Here is a 22,602-nt window from a genome sequence, read left to right as displayed (position 1 = left end):
GAAATGGAGGGGACAAGGAAGAAAGAAGAAAGGAATAATGAAATGAATGGAGGGGCAGAGGAAGGAAGGACTGTTTTTTTTGGGGGGGGGTGTAATTTTTTTAATTTTTTCTCTCAACATACATGCAAACAACACAGTGCACCATCTAATTTCCCATGAATAAAATGCAGTATTTTGTTAGTAACTAATATCAATCATCAAAAAAGTTGCAAAAGTTTTTTTTCTAATTTTGTCATCCAGTTACATTCATTTTCTTTTAAATTTCCTCCTTAATGTTCCTTCAAAAAGTGCAACTTATTAACCATTATGCCAAAGGGCTTCCTTCTTTCTTTATACATTTTTCATAAGACAAGGAAACCTTGTATAGCCAATCAGATGTCAACAAAAGAAAATTAAAAACAAAACATAAAAATATACAAATTTCAGACCTTCTCCCCCCTCTAAATAGTATGTTCCCATTTTGTTTTTTACTTTAAAACAAGGTATGTGCAGTGTGCATAGGGATTTGTTCATAGTTTTTTTTAATAGTCCGGCCCTCCAACAGTCCGAGGGACAGTGAACTGGCCCCCTGTGTAAAAAGTTTGGGGACCCCTGCCTTAGGGGTTTTTTTGGTACTTTTCAACATCGACAGATAACCATGTTAATCAATCACTTATAGTTTAAACCTATGTGTCATCAGGTCAACTTGCCCTCTTACTGTCCTTCTGACCTGCCCTCACTTTCTATCTATCATACTCCACTAGAGCAAACATATTCTGTTTATTAAGATGTCCACATCTCCCGTTTATCAAGCTTTCTAAAGGCTAATTTTAAATCAGTATGCTAAACTACATTTCTCAGTAATCATTTCATAATAACTCGTCCCTTTACCCTTTTGCCAGGCAAGGGATTATATGAGGCAAAGGAGGCAAAGGGACTTGATTATTTTTCTTACAGGGTTGAAAGGAGAAAATAAAAGGAATTTGTAAACGTTTAACTTAGCAGTACATGTTGTAGCTGGTTAACGTCCTGCTCAGTTGATCATGAATTTCGAAGATTGAGAGACAGATGCGTATTGGTATCCGAGACCAATCTTGGAACCCAACTCTGAGAGTGAAGAGGATGAGGAGTTAGAGAGGGAAAGCCAACCAGAGATTGTGGTACCCCCGGAGGTGTTATCGAGTGAATCAGGGAACAATGACAAACCACTTATAGAAGCAAAAGTGCGCAGAACCAAGTCCAGGCAGGATTATTTGAAAAGGAAGAGGTTTGGGTGTGAATAGCTCTATAGAACACTTGGCCACGCCTTGTGCCTCTATAAGGGAAAATCTCGTGAGAAGTCAGTGTGATGGACGACGTTACAATAATGGCAGGGTGTGCGCTCCAGGGTCTAAAGAGCATGTCTGCCGCAAGTCAGCTATAAATCATGGAATCTGCTTCTTTGGAGAGGCTACGGAGATGTGTGAGTTTGGTTGATTGACAGAATCACTTCAAAGAGACTTTTCTATGAGCTTTCGGATTCCCGCCCGAGACTGTTCTTATCTGAGAGTCATTAGTCTGTGAACACTGCCAGAATGGACTAAAATATTCCTTGGACTATTAACCATTTTTACCTTGACATTTTTTAAGCAATATATATCAATGCTATATTGTCCTTGGGTGTGTCTGTGCTTTCAATTAGTGCTCATGGCTCATCTAGACAGATCAGTACATATATCACTTTATTAACTTTGAGTTACCATAACTATGCCTATTAAGTAAATCTTGTAGTGTAAATATAGAATTATGTTAATTCACGAATAAGCATGAATCGATTGTGGATATAAACTACTGTATGATAACCTTAGAGGCTATTAAATTTGTATGCCGCCCCGAGTCTGCGGAGAGGGGCGGAATACAAATTTAATAAATAATAATAATAAATAATAATAATAGAGGTATAAATGTATATATTGTATGTCATTATTCTGTCTTGTTCTAATTGTTTGTGTTATAGTGTGTTCTTTTTGAACGTAAATAACTAAATCAAATTTTTTTTTAGAAAAAAGACAAAAAGGAAAGATAATTGTATTGGTATAGATTGCTTTTCAAACACAGATCACCTGCCTGTAATTCATTAACAACTACTTGAGCTATAGCAGAGAAATAGATTTTTTTCCCCAAAGGAAATTTCCTTTCCTCTTCTTTCCTTCTCTTTCCTTTCCTTTCCTTCTCCTTCCTTTCCTCTTCTTTCCTTTCCTTTCCCTTCTCTTTCTTTTCCTTTCCCCTTCTTCCTTTCCTTCTCTTTCCTTTCCTCTTCTTTCCTTCTCTTTCCTTTCCTTCCTTCTCTTTCCTTTCCTCTTCTTTCCTTCTCTTTCCTTTCCTTCCTTCTCTTTCCTTTCCTCTTCTTTCCTTCTCTTTCTTTTCCTCTTCTTTCCTTCTCTTTCCTTTCCTCTTCTTTCCTTCTCTTTCCTTTCCCCTTCTTTCCTTCTCTTTCCTTTCCTCTTCTTTCCTTCCTTCCCTTCCCTTTCTCCTTTCCTTTCCTTCTCTTTCCTTTCCCCTTCTTTCCTTCTCTTTCCTTTCCTCTTCTTTCCTTCCTTCCCTTTCTCCTTTCCTTCATTCTCTTTCCTTTCCCCTTCTTTCCTTCTCTTTCCTTTCCTCTTCTTTCCTTCCTTCCCTTTCTCCTTTCCTTTCCTTCTCTTTCCTTTCCCCTTCTTCCTTTCCTTTCTTGTCCTTTCCTTCTTTCCTTTCCTTCTCTTTCTTTCCCTTTCCTTTCCTTCTTTCCATTCCTTCCCTTTCTTCCTTACCTTTCCTTCTCTTTCCTTTCTTCTTCTTTTTCTATTCTTCCTTTCCTTTCCTTCCTCCCTCCCCCCTTCCCCTCTCCTTCCCCTCCCTTTCCTTCTTTCTTTCTCATTCATTTTGAGGAGGGAGAAAATCCTCCAGAAAGACTTGGCCCTTGACGGCGTACTTTATGGACCTCCAGTTAATCAGAGGGCCAGCAAACTCAATCCTGTCCTTGGACCACCTGACCTCCGCAGGACTCAACACCCGGGCCCACATGTTGACGTCCGAAATCTCCCCAACGAAGGACTGGTTGATGTCAAAGCCCCCTCCGACGTTGTCCTGGTCCTGCCCCAGCACGAGGGAGCCCCCGGGGTTGATGGTGTAGCCCTTTCTCAGCCCCACTCGAGGGAGGGGCTCCCCGTTGACCCACAGCTGGACCAACCCCTTGGTGGAGTCCCACGACACACAGATGTGCTTCCAGCTCGGCTTCTCCTCCTGAGCAACCTTGAACGTTTGCACTGAGCCGCCAACGTAAACGGAAAACTCGTTGGGTTGCGCCTTGTAGATCAGGAAATCGTTGTCGCTGGAGCGGGTGGCGTAAGAGAAGAGGCCATACGGACGGGCCAGGAGGGTGTAGTATCTCAAGCAGACGGTCAGCTGAGTCAGGGGCTCCTGGTTGGAGACGTGGAGATCCACAGCGGCCGTGGTAGATGGTGTTGGGAAAACAAAGACCTTGTTCCAGAGATCTAGCAGGGGACAAAAAGGGATCCTGTGTTAGCAAAACATCAGCCTTGTAGAGCATTGATTGATGTCACACTGGGAGGGAACTGCTGCTCCGACAGACAACGGCAAAAAACCCATCAAAAACATCAAAAATCACAAAAATAAAGAATAAAGAAAATCCCGAGGGTGAGTACTAAAACCTGCCCAGTGCCCAATAACCGGCCACGAGGATTCCCCTGAGGATTTCCCCTCAACGCCTGTTGCCTGCCTAGCGCGGAACCGGCCCAGAGCCCCAGCGCCACGTGGACCAAGACTCCTAGAGGATTCCTCTGAACCCAGCCCCGACGCCCAGCTGACTACCCGGCGCGAAACCGGCCCAGAGCCCTAGCGCCGTGCAGATCCCCGGGGACCCCAACACCTCAAGGATTCCCCTGCACACCCACCTACCGGGAGCCCAGCTACCCACCTATTGGAGACCAACTATCTGCCTGGCGTGAAACCGGCCCAGAGCCCCAGCGCCAGGACCCCCCCACCAGCTAAGTCAGGAGTACTCTACAGAGATCTCCAAAAGCTAGGAGGTCTCCCCACAGCTTCTGAAGCCCCAGCAAATAATCCACAAGCCCTCGGCGACCTCCCTCCCCACAGCCGCCATTACCTCATGGCTGAAGACCAGCTCCGCTCCTCATAAACCTCTATCCTTCATAAACCTAAAATCGCCCAGCTTGCAGTGAAGCTCCAACCCCATCTAGCGGCTGAAAATAAAATAACATTGCAGCCACTTCCATTCAAAAGCTACAGATCCTAACAGAATCTTCAAACAGAAGCTCCAACCCCATCTAGTGGCTGAAAATATCATTGCAGCCACTTCCATCTCCTACAGATTCTCACAGAATCTTCAAACAGAATTCCAATTTTCACCCCCAAACAATGCCTTCCAAGAAGAAACCCCAAGCAAACCTAGTAAACATTCCTGTTAACAATTGCGTTATATGCAACACTAATGTAAATACACAAGAAGGAACCACAAAGTGCCAATCCTGCAAAAAATTGGCTCACCATACTTGCCTTAACATCAACAAACATGTTGCCACCTTCCTCAACGACAATCCCTCATTCTACTATTCCTGCCCATCCTGCACACCCAAATCAATCTCACTCGACAATTTATCCGAAGTAATCTTATCTGCAGTCTCAAAAACCCATCAAGCATATACCGAAAGTATCGAACACCAAAACACCTAATCAACCACCCTGCAGCACCCCACCACCACCACCACCACCACCACCATACTCCCAACCCAGACCACCAAAACCTCTTCCTCTAAACCCTACCACCGACATCTCCACCCTGGTGAACGATGCCATGGAAAGGGCACAAAAACGCCACAATGCCATCCTTTTTGGCCTTGAGGAAAACGGGGAAACTGACTTAACAAATATACAAAACATAATCCACAATCAACATCCTCAAATAATTACCCCTGATGTCATCCTAGAGGTCTCCAGAAGCGGCCCCACACTAAAGTACAGCGATGGATCAACGGCTCCCCGACTGTGCAGAATAGTCTGCACTAACGAATCTTCCAAACAACAATTCATCAGGACCATGAACACCATTGCCAGAAACAACACCAAATACAACAAACTCAGATGCAGACCTGACTTAACATTACTCCAACGTATCCGCTCCCGGGAACTACGCGTCGAACTCAGGAGACGGTGCGAACTCGGCGAAAATAACCTCTACATTGACTACCGCTCTGATTGCATCAGAACCAAAACCTACAACCCTCCCTTCATCGTCAAACCCACTACCCCTCCACAACTTTCCAACACTTCTCCACCCACCATCCCACATCAACAATCGGACCTCCCCAGCACCTCCAGCAATGAATAGGAAAATGCGCCCCTTACTACCTTGCCTCAATCCTGCCACAACTCAACGCGATCCAATCCCCTTCCTGAACTCAAACACAACCTCAAATGCAAACTAATCAATGCAAGAAGTTTAATCAACAAGTTATCAGAATTCCTCCTTCTGCTCAACACCAACTTATTTGACATAATCTTTGTTTGCGAAACATGGCTCAACTGTTCCTTTCCTGACTCCATCATTACACAAAATAACTACCTGGTTTTCCGGTCCGACCGCGAATCCCGCAGAGGAGGTGGTGTAGCCATATTCTACAAAAGCTCACTCAATCTAAAAAACATTCAAGTTGCACAAGATTTATTCCTTCCTGAAACCCTAATCTGCGATCTTTCCCTTAACACCACTCTCCGCTTTTTACTGTGCTACAGAGCTCCAAACTATGACACTTCCCATGCATCAAAATTAACTTCCCTACTAACATGGGCATCCTCCTGCCCCTACCCCATCATCTTCCTAGGTGACCTCAACCTACCACACATCAACTGGACACTAAACGAATGCTCCACCGAACCTATACATACCGCCATCTACAACACCGTCACCAGCCTGGGACTGGAACAATTAGTATTAAACAACACCAGACTCAACAGCTGCCTCGACCTCATCTTCTGCAATAGTAAAAGTGCTATTTATGGACTGCATATCATAGAACTCTTCTCCAACAGCGACCATAGTATGATCAACTTCAACCTCAACCTACGCCATCATAACATTCAACAGAACAACGTGTCACCTAAGTACAATTTCAGGAAAGCTAACTACGAACTCATAGACGTCAGTCTCTCATTTATTAATTGGCAATCCCTCTTCTCCAACTGCATCTCCATCGATGACCTCTACAACACGTTCTTACTCCAAATCAATAGACTTATAGATCTGTATGTTCCAATTACTCCTCCTAGAAGAAAACAGAAAAACAACATTCCCATCTCACTAAAGAAACTACAAACCAAAAAAAGATCCCTCTGGCGTAGAAACAAAAAAGGTCCTGTAAACAACTTTAAAAACCGCTACAGAAGAATATGCCAACAAATAAAAGTAGAATGTCTGAACTACCGCAGTAAACAAGAGGAAAACCTCCTACGCTCCAAATCTAACCGTGCCTTCTACAACTTCGTCAACAACAAACTTAACGACTCCAGACCTATTCCACCTCTCATTGGACCACACAACAAAGAGTACCACGACGACCCATCCAAAGCAAATCTTTTCAACTCCTTCTTTGGCTCCGTTTTTGTTAACAGTAATAACTCATTCCCCCTCTTCGCAAATCGCACTCCTAACTCATTAAATAACCTAAGCCAAATCATCTTCACCACAGACTACGTTGAAAAAGCAATCCGTGATCTCAAACCTTCCCTATCTGTCGGTCCAGATGGTCTCTGTGCATACTTCCTAAGAAAACTCTCATCTGCCATAGCTGAACCTCTAAGCATTATCTTCCAAAATTCCTTCATGACCAGCACTCTCCCCAAACTGTGGTCAAAAGCAGTAGTCATCCCCATCTTCAAAAAAGGAGACCCATCACTAGTTGACAACTACAGATCCATATCACTATGCTGTGTACCTTGTAAAATCATGGAATCAATTATAAATCGTTCAATCACTCTCTACTTAGAATCTAACAACCTACTATCAAAAAAACAATTTGGATTCCGTAAGAAACTATCCTGCAACCTACAACTACTCCACTGCAAAAACATCTGGACTACCCACCTTGATCAAGGAAAATTCATCGATGCAATTTATATCGACTTCTGCAAAGCCTTTGACTCAGTGGTTCACGACAAACTTCTCCTAAAACTCAAATCCTACGGCATCTCAGGACTCCTCCACAATTGGATTACCGCATTCTTGTCAAACAGACAACAAGTTGTCAAAATCGGAAGCGCCATTTCCTCCCCTGTCCCTGTCAAAAGCGGCGTTCCCCAAGGCAGCGTACTAGGTCCTACTCTTTTCATCCTATACATCAATGACCTCTGCGATAATATCGTAAGCAACTGTGTACTTTTTGCCGACGATGTGAAACTCTTCAACACCACCGACAACACACTCACTCTTCAAAAAGACCTTGACTTCATTTCAGATTGGTCCAACACCTGGCAACTTCAAATATCAACCAACAAATGCTCTACCCTCCACATCGGCAAAAAGAATCCAAACCACTTATATGAACTGAATAAACAAATCCTCACTACCAACCAACACTCAGTAAAAGACCTCGGAATACTCATTTCAAATGACCTAAGTGCTAAAGCCCACTGCAACAATATCGCCAAAAAAGCCTCCAGAGTTGTTAACCTGATCCTACGCAGCTTCTGCTCCGGCAATCTCACACTACTCACAAGAGCCTACAAAACCTATGCCAGACCCATTCTCGAATACAGCTCATCTGCCTGGAACCCACACCGCATCTCAGACATCAACACTCTCGAAAACATCCAAAGATACTTCACCAGAAGAGCCCTCCACTCGAAACAGAACACCCTATGAAAATAGACTAACCATCCTGGGCCTTGAAAGCCTAGAACTACGGCGTCTAAAACACGATCTAAGTATTGCCCACAAGATCATACGCTGCAACGTCCTTCCGGTCAACGACTACTTCAGCTTCAACAGCAACAACACAAGAGCACACAACAGATTCAAACTTAATATCAATCGCTCCAAACTTGACTGCAAAAAATACGACTTTAACAATCGAGTTGTCGAAGCGTGGAACTCATTACCGGACTCAATAGTGTCAACCCCCAATCCCCTACACTTCTCCATTAAACTCTCCACGATTGACCTCTCCCGATTCCTCAGAGGCCAGTAAGGGGCGTATATAAGTGCACTGATGTGCCTATCGTCCCCTGTCCAATTCTCTTTTCTTACCTCTTTTATCTTATATATTCTCTCCCCTATATATATTCTCTTCCTATCCACTTCCCTTCTTTTTACTTCCTATTTTTATATATATATTCATAATGTATATTCTCTCTCATATGTATTGTATATTGGACAAAGAATAAATAAAAATAATAAATAATAAAAAAAAAAATTTGCGGCCCTATCTGGACCGGGAGTCACTGCTCACAGTCACTCATGCCCTTATCACCTCGAGGCTCGACTACTGTAACGCTCTCTACATGGGGCTACCTTTGAAAAGTGTTTGGAAACTTCAGGTCGTGCAGAATGCAGCTGCGAGAGCAATCATGGGCTTCTCTAAGTATGCCCATGTCACACCAACACTCCGCAGTCTGCATTGATTGCCGATCAGTTTCCGGTCACAATTCAAAATGTTGTTTATGACCTATAAAGCCCTTCACGGCATCGGACCAGAATATCTCAGGGACCGCCTTCTGCTGCACAAATCCCAGCGACCAGTTAGGTCCCACAGAGTGGGTCTTCTCCAGGTCCCGTCAACTAAACAATGTCGCTTGGCGGGACCCAGGGGAAGAGCCTTCTCTGTGGCAGCCCCGGCCCTCTGGAACCAACTTCCCCCCAGTGATTAGAATTGCCCCCACCCTCCTAGCCTTTCGTAAGCTCCTTAAAACCCACCTCTGCCACCAGGCATGGGGGAACTGAGACACTCTTTCCCCCTAGGCCTTTACAATTTTATGCATGGTATGTCTGTATGTATGTTTGGTTTTATAATAAGGGTTTTTAACTGTTTTAATATTGGATTGTTATATGCTGTTTTTATTATTGTTGTTAGCCGCCCCGAGTCTACGGAGAGGGGCGGCATACAAATCCAATAAATAAATAGGTAAGTAAGCAAGCAAGCAAGCAAGCAAGCAAGCAAGCAAGCAAGCAAGCAAGTAAATAAAGCCATCCAACTCAGAATCGTTGACTGTTTTTAGGGCGTCTTGAAGAAGAGGTTCTTCTCAGTTCAAGTGCAGTCAGGCGGTAGGGAAAGCAAGTAGGATGCTTGGCTGCATAGCTAGAGGTATAACAAGCAGGAAGAGGGAGATTATGATCCCCTTATATAGAGCGCTGGTGAGACCACATTTGGAATAATACTGTGTTCAGTTCTGGAGACCTCACCTACAAAAAGAGATTGACAAAATTGAACGGGCCCAAAGACGGGCTACAAGAATGGTGGAAGGTCTTAAGCATAAAACGTATCAGGAAAGACTTCATGAACTCAATCTGTATAGTCTGGAGGACAGAAGGGAAAGGGGGGACATGATCGAATCATTTAAATATATTAAAGGGTTAAATAAGGTCCAGGAGGGAAGTGTTTTTAATAGGAAAGTGAACACAAGAACAAGGGGACACAATCTGAAATAAGTTGGGGGGAAGATCAAAGGCAACATGAGAAAATATTATTTTACTGAAAGAGTAGTAGATCCTTGGAACAAACTTCCAGCAGACGTGGTAGATAAATCCACAGTAACTGAATTTAAACATGCCTGGGATAAACATACATCCATCCTAAGATAAAATACAGAAAATAGTATAAGGGAAGACTAGATGGACCATGAGGTCTTTTTCTGCCGTCAGACTTCTATGTTTCTATGTTTCTATGTTTCTATGTTACAAGGAATGGGGGCAGGGGAGGTGGGTTTGAATCACACGTTGGACACTCCCAGAGGTCTGGGGGCCAAGCAGGAGAGCCGGTCTCGAGTCCTAAGTTTCTTCTGGCTGAGGGAGGAAGGGAAGAGAAAAGGGAGGGAGGAGGAAAAGAAGGAAGGAGTGGAGGGATGGAGGCAGAGAATGGGAGGGAGGGAGGAAGGAAGGAGAAAAGGCAGGAAGGGAGGGAGGGAGAAGAGAGCAGAAAAGGAAGGAAGGAGTGGGGCGAGGGAGGGAAGAGAAAAAGGAGGAGGGAGGGAAGAGGGTATTGGAAGGGGAAAGGAACGAGGGAGGAAGGGTGGGAGGGAGGGAGGGAAGAAGGAAAGAAAGAAAGGAGGGAGGGAGGGAGGAAGGAAGGAAGGAAGGAAGGAAGGAAGGAAGGAAGGAAGGAAGGAAGGAAGGAAGGAAGGAAGGAAGGAAGGAAGGAAGGGGCTGGTGGACAGATGTCCAAGTCCCTCCTTACTCATGGAGACTCCTACCTGGGCATGGGTTGAAGCCATCTTGTGTGGAAACCAACCCACAGCCTTACTATCCGATGTTCCCCCTGACCAACCAGGAAGGGAAGGGGGGAAGGAAGGAAGGAAGGAAGGGAGGGAGGGAGGAAGGGAGGAAGGGAGGAAGGGAGAAAAGGGTGGACAGGATTTCAGATGCCTCTTTACTCACGGTAATACTACATGGGCTTTGGCTGAAGCCCCCTCAGAAGGGTCTTGTGTGGAAACCAACCCACAGCCTTACCATCCGACATTCCCCGACCAACAAGCTCTGCCATGAACAGAAGATCCAACGGCCCCATTGAGAGCCACGCCAAGGGAAAGCTCAACTGATTTCACCCAGCTTCCTGGACACCAGGGGACCCTTCATGGACCGGTGGAGCTGCTCCTACGTGGGTTTAAGCCTCACCTGTTTGGCCGAAGGATCCTGGCAGGCAGGCGAGGATCAGCAGAAGGGAAGGAAGGAGGACCATCTTGGTGGACGGTGAGGAACTGATCGGCCACAGGAACTTTGGGCAGGTTTCTTACGCCAATCTCTGAAGAGCCGTGTTCTCCTCTCAGGACTAAGTCAGCTCTTCAAATGGTGACGCTGCTGGGACATTCCTCAGATATTTCTCTTGAGCAGAACACAGAGGAGTATTTACATCAATTACTCCCTGGGACTTTCCCACGAGGAAGTATTTGCATCACAGCATGTTTTCTAATTGCCATAATATATATTAGTTAACCATTACCTGGGTAGAGGTATATTATATTATTTAGACCGGGAGTCATGGCTCACAGTCACTCACGCCCTCTTCACCTCGAGGCTCGACTACTGTAACGCTCTCTACATGGGGCTACCTTTGAAAAGTGTTCGGAAACTTCAGATCGTGCAGAATGCAGCTGCGAGAGCAATTATGGGCTTCTCTAAGTATGCCCATATCACTCCAACACTCCGCAGTCTGCATTGGTTGCCGATCAGTTTCCGGTCACAATTCAAAGTGTTGGTTATGACCTATAAAGCCCTTCATGGCACCGGGCCAGATTATCTCAGGGACCGCCTTCTGCCGCACGAATCCCAGCGACCAGTTAGGTCCCACAGAGTGGGTCTTCTCCGGGTCCCGCCGCCCCCCGCCCCCCCCCCGATGTCCGTACTGCTCCCACCCTGCTGACCTTCCATAAAGCCACAAAGACCTATCTCTGCCAGCAGGTCTAGGGGCCATAAATGCTTTTTTTTTAACGGTCATGGCATCAATAAAGCCGCTTGCAATATAAAACCCCAGTTTTATTCCTCTACTAACTTGTTTATAATCTGGTTCATCAGTTTAAACTATTTAGCTAATTTTAAAGAATCCTATTCCTTGTAGATAAAGGCTGCTCATTTTATTTACTTTTGCTGATTTTCGATAAAATGTTTCTCAGCTTGGGTCTCGTAACGATTTCAGGGGAATTGCATAAAATACAAGTCAGGGATTTCAATAAAAGATAAAACTTAGGGGGGGGGGTTTCCATCGTTTGTTTAAAAACAAATTGGGGGAAAGAGTTATGTTTGAAGCTGTGCACTGCATATATATAGCATGTCGTTGTACCTCGTTCTTGTTGTTGTTATTGCTATTTCTATATCTTTTTCAAAGGACTGTAAAATCCTATGCCAGTCCTTCTATAGAACAGGTCGACTTACAACCACAATTGAGCCCCAAAATTTATGTTGCAAACTGAGAAATGTGATGTGAGTTTTGCTTGCTCCGTTTTTACATGGTTGTTAAAATTATTATTATTATTATTATTATTATTATTATTATTATTATTATTATTTATTGGATTTGTATGCCGCCCCTCTCCGCAGACTCGGGGCGGCTAACAACAGTGGTAAAACAACATGAACAATCCAATTAATAAAAGCAACTAAAAAACCGTTATTATAAAAAACCAAACATACACACAAACATACCATGCACAACTTGTAATGGCCTAGGGGGAAGGAATATCTTAACTCCCCCATGCCTGGCGATAAAGGTGGGTCTTAAGTAATTTGCGAAAGACAAGGAGGGTGGGGGCGGTTCTAATCTCTGGGGGGAGTTGGTTCCAGAGGGCTGGGGCCGCCACAGAGAAGGCTCTTCCCCTGCGGCCCACCAAACGACATTGTTTGGTCGACGGGACCCGGAGAAGGCCAACTCTGTGGGACCTTATCGGCCGCTGGGATTCGTGCGGTAGAAGGCAAAAGTGGATCTTGTGACCCCAGGGCGCTAAGACCGTCATAAATGTCAGTCAATTGTCAACCATGAAGAATTCAGAGTATTAGAGGCACCTTTTCCCCTCTAAAAGAGGGTGGAATTGTTGGTGCATCTTATACACCGAACGCAGCCATTTTTGGCCTCCCAAGGCCCATTTTTGTGACAAATGAGGCTGTTGTTTGCAAAAATGGAGTGTGCTGTGGGCTTGGGAGGCCTGGGGGCTGAGGAAAGGCAAAACACCCCTGTTTTTTTAAAAAAAGGCAATCTTTTCTGGAAGTATAGCTGATAGGGAGGTGTATAAAATGAGACAGAAGGAGGCGAAACAGATAATATATGCTGCTAAAGCCTCAAAAGAGGAAGAAATTGCCAAATCTGTAAAGAAGGGGGATAAAACCTTCTTCAGATATATTAGTGATAAGAAGAAGAAAAACTGCGGCATCCCGAAGCTTAGTACTGGGAATAATACATGCATTAATGGGAATAAGGAGATCGCTGACCATTTCAATAGCTACTTCTGTTCAGTTTTCTCAAAAGATACCTTATAAAATAATACTATAGAGGGATATAGCATTGCTTCCAGCTGTACGGATTCAGCTCCAGTGATCTTAGAAGCCAATGTCTTAGAAGAACTTGAACGATTAAAGATAAATAAGGCAATGGGTCCAGATGGCATCCACCCCAGAGTTCTTAAAGAACTCAGATCTGTCATTACTACCCCCCTGACTGATTTGTTTAACCAATCCTTGTTAACAGGAGAAGTTCCTGAGGATTGGAGAGTGGCCAGTGTTGTGCCTATTCACAAGAAGGGCAGTAGAGAAGAAGCTGGTAACTACAGGCCAGTTAGCTTGACATCAGTTGTAGTTAAAATGATGGAGACTCTACTCAAAAAGAGGATAAATCAGCACCTAAAAAACAATAACTTATTGGACCCAAATCAGCATGGCTTTACTGAAGGCAAATCATGTCAGACTAATCTCATTGATTTCTTCTTATGTCACAAAGGTGTTGGATGAAGGTGGTGCCATAGATATTGCCTACCTGGACTTCAGCAAAGCCTTTGATACGGTTCCACATAAAGAGCTGATAGATAAATTAGTGAAGATTGGACTTAATCCCTGGATAGTTCAATGGATTTGCAGCTGGCTGAAGCGTAGACATCAAAGAGTTATTGTTAATGGCGAATATTCTGAGCAGAGTCAGGTTACAAGCGGTGTGCCACAAGGGTCTGTTCTGGGTCCTATTCTTTTTAATATATTTGTGAGTGACATAGGGGAAGGTTTGGTAGGGAAGGTTTGCCTATTTGCCGATGACTCTAAAGTATGCAATAGGGTTGATATTCCTGGAGGCGTCTGTAATATGGTAAATGATTTAGCTTTACTAGATAAATGGTCAAAGCAATGGAAACTACAGTTTAATGTTTCCAAATGTAAAATAATGCACTTGGGGAAAAGGAATCCTCAATCTGAGTATTGTATTGGCAGTTCTGTGTTAGCAAATACAGTACTTCAAAAGAAAAGGATTTAGGGGTAGTTATTTCTGACAGTCTCAAAGTGGGTGAACAGTGCAGTCAGGCGGTAGGGAAAGCAAGTAGGATGCTTGGCTGCATAGCTAGAGGTATAACAAGCAGGAAGAGGGAGATTATGATCCCACTATATAGAATGCTGGTGAGACTACATTTGGAATACTGTGTTCAGTTCTGGAGACCTCACCTACAAAAAGATATTGACAAAATTGAACGGGTCCAAAGAGGGGTTCCAAGAATGGTGGAAGGTCTTAAGCATAAAACGTATCAGGAAAGACTTCATGAACTCCATCTGTATAGTCTGGACTGGAGGACAGAAGGAAAAGGGGGGACATGATCGAAACATTTAAATATGTCAAAGGGTTAAATAAGGTCCAGGAGGGGAGTGTTTTTAATAGGAAAGTGAACAGAAGAACAAGGGGACACAATGTGAAGTTAGTTGGGGGAAAGATCAAAAGCAACATGAGAAAATATTATTTTACTGAAAGAGTAGTGGATCCTTGGAACAAACTTCCAGCAGACGTGGTAGATAAATCCACAGTAACGGTCCGTACATCGAGGTTGACCTCTATTCTTTTTCGGTTGGAAAAATAAAAGAATAAAAGAAATACTCAACGTAGCATGACTAAACAGCTAATTTTATTGCAAGGGGATTCGAAGGCTGCTCCCAATTTGCGGGCAGTGGATCATCTCCAACTCAATCACGGTCGGCTTCAGCTATTTGCAACATTGCAAAACTACAGATTTTTTTCTCTCTCCCTTCCCACCCCACCAAAGAAAATCATTTCCCTTTTTCCCCTCTCTATTTTTCTCCTCCTTTTGCAAACGCAAGGCCTGACACTCAGAAAGCCTGGTGCAAAGCCTCTTCGACAACGACGTCACCGTGGAGTGTGTAATTCATGGTACGCCAGTTGACCACGGAATTAGGGACCTCGTCGTTCTTCTTCACCTGATGAATCTCATCGGGTTTCAAGACCCGCGACCATACGTTGACATCCGCTATTTCCCCCACGAAACCTTCCCTCCTGCCCCAGCTATCGCCCTCCTGCCCTAAAATGATGGTCCCGTTTGGTCGGATCTGGTAGCCCTTCTTCATCACGAAGCGAGGGTAAAGCTCGCCGTTGTGCCAAAAATGAACCAACCCGGTGGTGGAGTTCCAGGACACGCAGATGTGCTGCCATCCCGAAAGCAACGGTGTCCGAAGCGTAATGACTTGGGTCATCCCACCGATTTGGAGGTTGCACTGACTGGGGCTGACAATGACAAGGAGCAGGTCCTTGCTGTTGGGCTTGGTGGAGTAAGAGAAGAGGGTGTAGTAACGGAACTGCAGGGGGTTGAACCTCACGCAGACGGTGACATTGGTCCAGGGTTGATGAACAGAGGCATTCACCTGCACCATGGCCTTCCTGGCAGCGGCCGGGAAAACGAAGATCTTCTTCTGGAGATCTGGAAAGGGACAAAAGACCTCTCGGTTAATAGGATGCGTGTAATTAGGTAGAGGGAGCAGTGGTGCGTGTGGCTTCTTTGATGGGCATGGGTTGGTGGTCATGTGACTTGGTGGTGGAATTCAAGAATTTTGGGGGGAATCGGTTCTGTGGGCGTGACGTGGAGGTGTGGTGTGGTTTGGTGGCTTTTCCTTCCATCCTTCCGTCCGTCCGTCCTTCCTTCCTTCCCTCTCTGTGTGTCAGAACACAGTATTACAGGCTAACTCACTACTCACTCCAGGAGTTCAATCCTGACCAGCTCAAGGTTGACTCAACCTTCTGTCCTTCCTTCCCTCTCTTTGTCTCTTTCTTTCTCTTTTCCTTTCCCTCTGTTTTTCCTTGCTTCCTTTTCTCTCCTCTTCCTTTATTTTCCATGTTTTTCCTTCCTTCCTTCCTTCCTTCCTTCCTTTTCTCTTTCTGTGTCTTCCTTTCCTTTCCTTTTCCTTTCCTTTCCTATTAGAATATAATGCTGTAGGCTAACTCACTGCTCGCTCCAGGAGTTCAATCCTGACCAGGTCAAGGTTGACCCATCCTTCCAAACGTACCATATGCAAACACCTCTGACCACAGGCAATGTTTGCCTGTTATTTCACAACATTTGAGTCATATCTTCCTCCTAAGATGATAAATTCATGGCTCCTTTATGTCCGACCCAAATAGCAACTTAGTTACTCCTCCCTCCCTCCCTCCCTCCCTTCCTTCCGTCCATAGTTCCCTCTAAGCTGAGCAGTGAGCAATTGCTCACTTAAAAATCATCATCAACTCAGAGTTTTCCAAACCTGCCCAGAAGCCGAGAGGGAAAAAGTGCGAGGGAAGGAGAGAGAGAGGAAGAGAGAGAAACAGATAGAAAAAAGAGAGGAAGGAAAAGAGAAAGAAAAAGAATGGGAGTAAGGAAGAGAGAAAGAAAATCCAAATCTAGTTTGAAACTAGCTCAACTATTTAAGTGGCATTTTGATATTGATAGAGTTGCCCTATTATGAGCTCACTGTTATAGACACACAGTACAGTATTTTATTTTGAAATTCTCTGAGGCAAAACAGGGTGGGTTTTTTGTTTGTTTGTTTGTTTGTTTGTTTGTTTGTTTATTTATTTATTTATTATTTCTGTGCCGCCCAGTCCCGAAGGGAGTGCCGCTCAGACACTATACTTTTCCGCCCACCCCCCCAAAAAAATTAGAGGGAACACTGGTTCCGTCCCTCCTTTTTTCTCTCTGTGTCTCTTTCTTTCCCTCTTCCTTTCCTTTCTTTTCTTCCTTTCCTTTCCCTCCCTCCCCTCCTTTTCTCTCTCTTTCTTTCCTCTTTCTTTCCTTTCCATTCCTTTCCTTTCTTTTCTTCCTTTCCATTCCTTTTCTCTATCTGTGTCTCTTTCTTTCCCTCTTCCTTTCCTTTCTTTTCTTCCTTTCCTTTCCCTCCCTCCCCTCCTTTTCTCTCTCTTTCTTTCCTCTTTCTTTCCTTTCCATTCCTTTCCTTTCTTTTCTTCCTTTCCTTTCAGTTCCTTTCTTTTTTTCTGTCTTTTTTCCCTCTTCCTTTCCTTTCTTTTCTTCCTTTCCTTTTCCTTCCTTCCTTTTCTCTCTCTGTATCTCTTTCTTTCCCACTTTTCTTTTCCTTTCTTTTCTTCCTTTCCTTTTCCTTCCTTCCTTTTCTCTCTTTTTTCCCTCTTCCTTTCCTTTCCTTTCTTTTCTTTTCTTCCTTTCCTTTTTCATTATTATTATTATCATCATCATCATCATCATCATCATCATTATTATTATTTATTAGATTTGTATGCCGCCCCTCTCCGGACACTCGGAGCGGCTCACAACACAAAACACGGTACAAATCCAACAATAAAAACAATTTAAACCCCTTAATATAAAAACAATCGTACATATCAGACAAAACCACCAAGGTGTTGAAGAAGATGTGATAGGGACAAAAGTGTTCAACTGCGTGTGAACCTACTTATAGATCCCCAAAGGGACATAAATGAGATAAGTAAAAAACATAAATGAGATAAGTAAGAATACAAGAAATGAATTGAAGCATTATGGCATGGATGTGTTAAAAAAACACAAATAGCGGATAGAAATTTTGATAGCCAATAGCGTTTTGAACTTGAATGAAAACAGAAAAGTATCTTTGAAATCCAGGCGGCAATTTCACCCAGTGTCCAGACGGCCAAACCTTTCAATGGATAGATGGAGTTGCTCCTACCTACGTGGGTTTAAGCCTCACCGTTTTGGGAATCAACCCACAGCCTTATAATCTGACATTCTAAGTGACCCAACAAGGTTGACCATGAACAGAAGATGCGATCACCCTACGGAGAAACAAGGCCCATGAAATCTTGGTGGGTTTCGCCAACGTCTGCAGACCACAAGATCTTCAATGGATAGATGGAACTGCTATCTGGGTTTAAGCCTCACCTTTTTGGGCAAAGGATCCTGACAGGCAGGCGAGGACAAGAAGGAGAGAAGGAAGGAGGACCATCTCTGCGGACGATGGAGGAAACCGGCTGGTTGAAGCAATTCTTGCGCCAATGTCCTTGGGTGCAGAGCTGTCTTCTCCCGGGAGGACCAAAGCAACTTCTCAAATGAACGAAACCCTCTTTGACATTCCTCTTGAACTTAGAAGAACCGGCCCTTTTATTTTCCTACTTTCCCCATGAATGAAACGATAACATTTAATCAGGGCTCAATCGACCCGCTAGCAAATCTGATTGGATCGACCTGCAGATTAAAAACAAGGCGCCTCAAAGCCACGTCGACTTCATAACGCGGCTCTGATATTTTTCTTGACTCTAAAACAAAGGCAGTTCTTTATTCGGCGTGACCATTCTGGAGCCTTGCCCAGGATATTCTTATCTATCCTGTGGTTTGTTGTTTTTGTCCATGTCAAAATGTCATCTCTCCCTTAACTGGGCCCGTGTCAGATAGGTGGGTTTCACGTGCCCACTCAAAAGCTTGGATGAGAGTCTTCTACTCTCCAAAGTAAAGAAGAGTGGAATTGACAGTAACACAACAAGATGGCTGACCAATCGCACCCAACGAGTAGCCCTCAACGGGACTAAATCCACATGGAAAGAGGTAGGCAGCGGGGTACCACAGGGATCAGTCCTAGGCCCAGTACCCTTCAACATATTTATCAACGACCTAGACAAGGGAATAGAAGGGGAATTAATTAAATTCGCAGATGACACCAAGCTGGCAGGAGTGGCCAACACCCCAGAGGATAGACACAGAATTCAGAAAGATCTACACAGACTTGTACCGTGGGCCGAAACAAACAAAATGAAGTTCAATGTAGAGAAGAGTAAAATCCTGCACCTAGGCAAAAAAAAAACCCCAAAACATGCATACAAATTAGGCGAAACCACACTCACTATGAGTGACTGTGAAAGGGATCTTGGAGTCTTAGTGGATAACCAGCTAAACATGGGCCAGCAATGTGCAGCAGCGGCTAAAAAAGCCAACACAATCCTAAGCGGCATGAACAGGGGGATACACTCCAAGACCAGAGAGGTAATAATAATACCACTCTATAAGGCTCTGGTCAGACCGCACCTGGAGTATTGCATCCAGTTCTGGTCACCACACTTCAAAAGAGATATAGAGAGGGTGCAGAAAAGAGCAACTAAAATGATAAGGGGACTAGAGACCAGGTCATACGAGGAAAGGTTGCTGGAACTGGGCATGGATAGTCTAGTAAAAAGAAGGGCTAGGGGGGAACATGATAGCTTTATACAGGTACTTAAGGGGTTGCCACGGAGAGGAGGGGGACACACTGTTTTCCAGGGCACCAGAGGGCCAGACGAGGAACAACGGTTGGAAAGTGACCAAGGGAAGATTCAACCTGGAGATAAGAAAGAATTTCCTGACAGTGAGAGCGATCAACCAGTGGAACGGCCTGCCAGCGGAGGTTGTGGACTCCCCAACTTTGGACATTTTCAAGAGGAGATTGGACTGCCATTTGGCTGGGGTGATATAGGATTTCCTGCTCAGGCAGGGGGTTGAACTTGATGACCTGTAAGGTCCCTTTCAACTCTAATAATAAATAAATAAATAAATGATGTTTTCACCAGATAGGGCAGTGATGGTGAACCTATGGCCCGGGTTTTACAGATAGTACACGGAGCCATAACTGCTGGCATGCCAGCTGTTGCCCTAGCTCAGCTCCAACGTGCATATGTGATTTTTGGTTCACACACAGGACCACATATTTTTATTAAATTGATGGTGTTGATATGTAATGATAGAAATTAAGTAGATTTTATTGATATACAGTGTTCCCTCGATTTTCACGGGGGATGCGTTCCAAGACTGCCCGCGAAAGTCGAATTTCCGCGAAGTAGAGATGCAGAAGTAATTCTGCTCTGGCAATCTCACGCTACTCACCAGAGCCTACAAAACTTTTGCCAGACCCATCCTTGAATACTGTCTGGAACCCATACCATATCTCGGACATCAACACCCTTGAAAATGTCCAAAGATACTTCACCAGAAGAGCCCTTCACTCCTCCACTCGAAACAGAATATCCTACGAAAGCAGACTATCAATCCTAGGTCTAGAAAGCTTAGAACTACGTCGCCTAAAACACGATCTAAGTATTGCCCACAAGATCATATGCTGCAACGTTCTACCTGTCAATGACTACTTCAGCTTTAATCGCAACAACACAACAGCACGCAACAGATTCAAACTTAATATTAACCGCTCCAAACTTGACTGTAAAAAATATGACTTCAGCAACCGAGTTGTCGAAGCGTGGAACTCATTACCTCAGTAGTGTCAACCCCTAACCCCAAATATTTTTCCCTTAGACTATCCACAATTGACCTCTCCAGGTTCCTTAGAGGTCAGTAAGGGGCGTGCATAAGTGCACCAGTGTGCCTTCCGTCCCCTGTCCAATTGTCTCTCCTTATCTCATTTATCTTTTCTTCCTTTCAAATATGTTCACCTATACTTTTATATCTTATCTTCTATTTGTTTCTTTACTTATATTATTACATATATTTCTCTTCAATGTGTATTATTGGACGGGATAGATAGATAGATAGATAGATAGATAGATAGATAGATAGATAGATAGATAGATAGATAGATAAATAAATACTGGGTCTAGAAAGCTTAGAACTACGACGCCTAAAACACTATTTTTGGCTATGAACAGTATCACAAGCCTTCCCTTAACACTTTAAACCCCTAAAGTGCAATTTCCCATTCCCTTAGCAACCATTTAGATCATTACTCACCATGTTTATTTATTAAAGTTTATTAAAGAAATTTTTTATTAAAGTCAGATGAAAGTTTGGCAATGATATGACGTCATCGGGCGGGAAAAACCGTGGTATAGGGGGGAAAACTGCAAATTATTTTTTAATTGATATTTTTGAAAAACCGTGGTATAGACTTTTCGCGAAGTTCGAACCCGCGAAAATCGAGGAAACACTGTAATTTGGTTTCCTTTCTTTATTTTATTCATTAGATTTGTGTGCTGCCCCTTCTCCGGAGACTCGGAGCAGCTTACAACAACAATACATAATACAAATCTAATGGTTAAAAGAACAGTTTAAAACCCTTATTATAAAAAAACCAGTCATGCATCCCAAACAAACCATACATAAAATGAAACAGCCCGGGGGAATCAATTTCCCCATGCCTGACGGCAGAGGTGGGTTTTTAGGAGTTTGCGAAAGGCAAGGAGGGTGGGGGCAGTTCTGATCTCCAGAGGGAGTTGGTTCCAGAGGGTCGGGGCCGCCACAGAAAAGGCTCTTCCCCTGGGTCCCGCCAGCTGACATTGTTTAGTCGACGGGACCCGGAGAAGGCCAACTCTGTGGGACCTAACCGGTCGCTGGGATTCGTGCGGCAGAAGGCGGTCCCGGAGATATTCTGGCCTGATGCCATGAAGGGATTATAGGTCATAACCAACACTTTGAATTGTGACCGGAAACTGATCAGCAACCAATGCAAGACTGCAAAGCGTTGGCGTAACATGGGCATATCAGGGGAATCCCATGATTGCTCTCGCAGCTGCGTTCTGCACGATCTGAAGTTTCCGAACACTCTTCAAAGGTAGCCCCATGTAGAGAGCGTTACAGTAGTGGGAATGATACGGTTGTGATAACATCGTGTAAGATTTGGAGGATAAAGTATGGATAATTGATATTTAAGATGAAATCATTTTTCTTCTTGAAGGGCAATTAGCATATGATAAGGGGAAAGAAATTTTTAAGAGGTAAATAAGGACGGACGACAATTGAAAATAATCACTTTGGCCTAAACGTAATAAAGTTTAATGGACAAGTGAAAGCAAATAGATAAGGTGTAATCGCAAATCGTCTTGTAAGTTTGTAGAACGATATTGAAAAAGTTTGTACGGAGGTTTTCAAGGTGATAAAAGGCAGCATACGGTTGGGTGGTAAATACCGAATATAAATGTAAGTTTATTTTATTTATTTATTTATTTATTAAATTTGTATATAAATTCATTGCATTGTATTGAAGATTGAAGGGATATGATATTGCACTTTTTAAAAGTGGAGAAAATAAAAAACTTTCACCTGAAAAAAAAAAAAGGAAAAGGACCACATATGTTCCCCAAGGTCACATACGCCCCCCCCGATAATCCCCAGGGGAGGGGTCCCCCACTATTTGAGAAGGACTGGCCACTTTTGTGAAGGTCGAACTTAAAAAGAGGAGCTGTAACCCAACGGAAGGGACCTAAAAGAATCTTCAGGCCAAGTTTAATCAACATCCCAAAAAGAGGGTGAACCGCTCTGCGATCGAGATCTGTGTTTTGTTTTGTTTTGCTCCTTCAACCGTGACTTTGCTTTGAATGGCCACCAGCCATAAAATCAATAATCAATCCGAAAGGTTTTAAAAACACACCTTTGCTGGCAGGCCTGGGGCCATTGAGTGCCGATAGTATGACCGCGACTGGGATGGTTTTAAATGTC

General features: G+C 43.9%; 2 protein-coding genes across 6 annotated transcripts in view; both read right to left on the bottom strand.

The window, feature by feature from the left end:
- Positions 1 to 73: 73 nt before the first annotated feature.
- LOC139175319 (serum amyloid P-component-like) overlaps positions 74 to 22,602 on the bottom strand; it is a 71,089-nt gene continuing 48,560 nt past the window's right edge. For all 4 annotated transcript variants that reach the window (XM_070766367.1, XM_070766365.1, XM_070766366.1 and 1 more), the window contains exons 2-3: positions 10,856 to 11,062; positions 74 to 3,488 (exon numbers count right to left, since the gene is read on the bottom strand). In XM_070766367.1, the coding sequence (XP_070622468.1) occupies positions 2,869 to 3,488; positions 10,856 to 10,919 (684 nt within the window). In that variant the 5' untranslated portion in view covers positions 10,920 to 11,062 and the 3' untranslated portion in view covers positions 74 to 2,868. The remainder of the gene's footprint in view (positions 3,489 to 10,855; positions 11,063 to 22,602) is intronic.
- Positions 14,839 to 22,602, bottom strand: part of LOC139175320 (C-reactive protein-like) — a 71,528-nt gene continuing 63,764 nt past the window's right edge. The window contains exons 1-2 of one of the 2 annotated variants that reach the window (XM_070766368.1): positions 18,073 to 18,576; positions 14,839 to 15,630 (exon numbers count right to left, since the gene is read on the bottom strand). In XM_070766368.1, the coding sequence (XP_070622469.1) occupies positions 15,026 to 15,630; positions 18,073 to 18,136 (669 nt within the window). In that variant the 5' untranslated portion in view covers positions 18,137 to 18,576 and the 3' untranslated portion in view covers positions 14,839 to 15,025. Of the gene's footprint in view, positions 15,631 to 18,072; positions 18,577 to 22,602 lie in introns of those variants that run through there. The other variant, XM_070766370.1, reaches the window with a different exon arrangement.

This window comes from Erythrolamprus reginae, chromosome 13 (assembly GCF_031021105.1).
Source record: "Erythrolamprus reginae isolate rEryReg1 chromosome 13, rEryReg1.hap1, whole genome shotgun sequence".
Taxonomy (NCBI): Eukaryota; Metazoa; Chordata; class Lepidosauria; order Squamata; family Dipsadidae; genus Erythrolamprus; species Erythrolamprus reginae.
The sequence above is the reverse complement of the archived record's forward strand: the minus strand, read 5'-3'. Positions and strand labels throughout refer to the sequence as shown.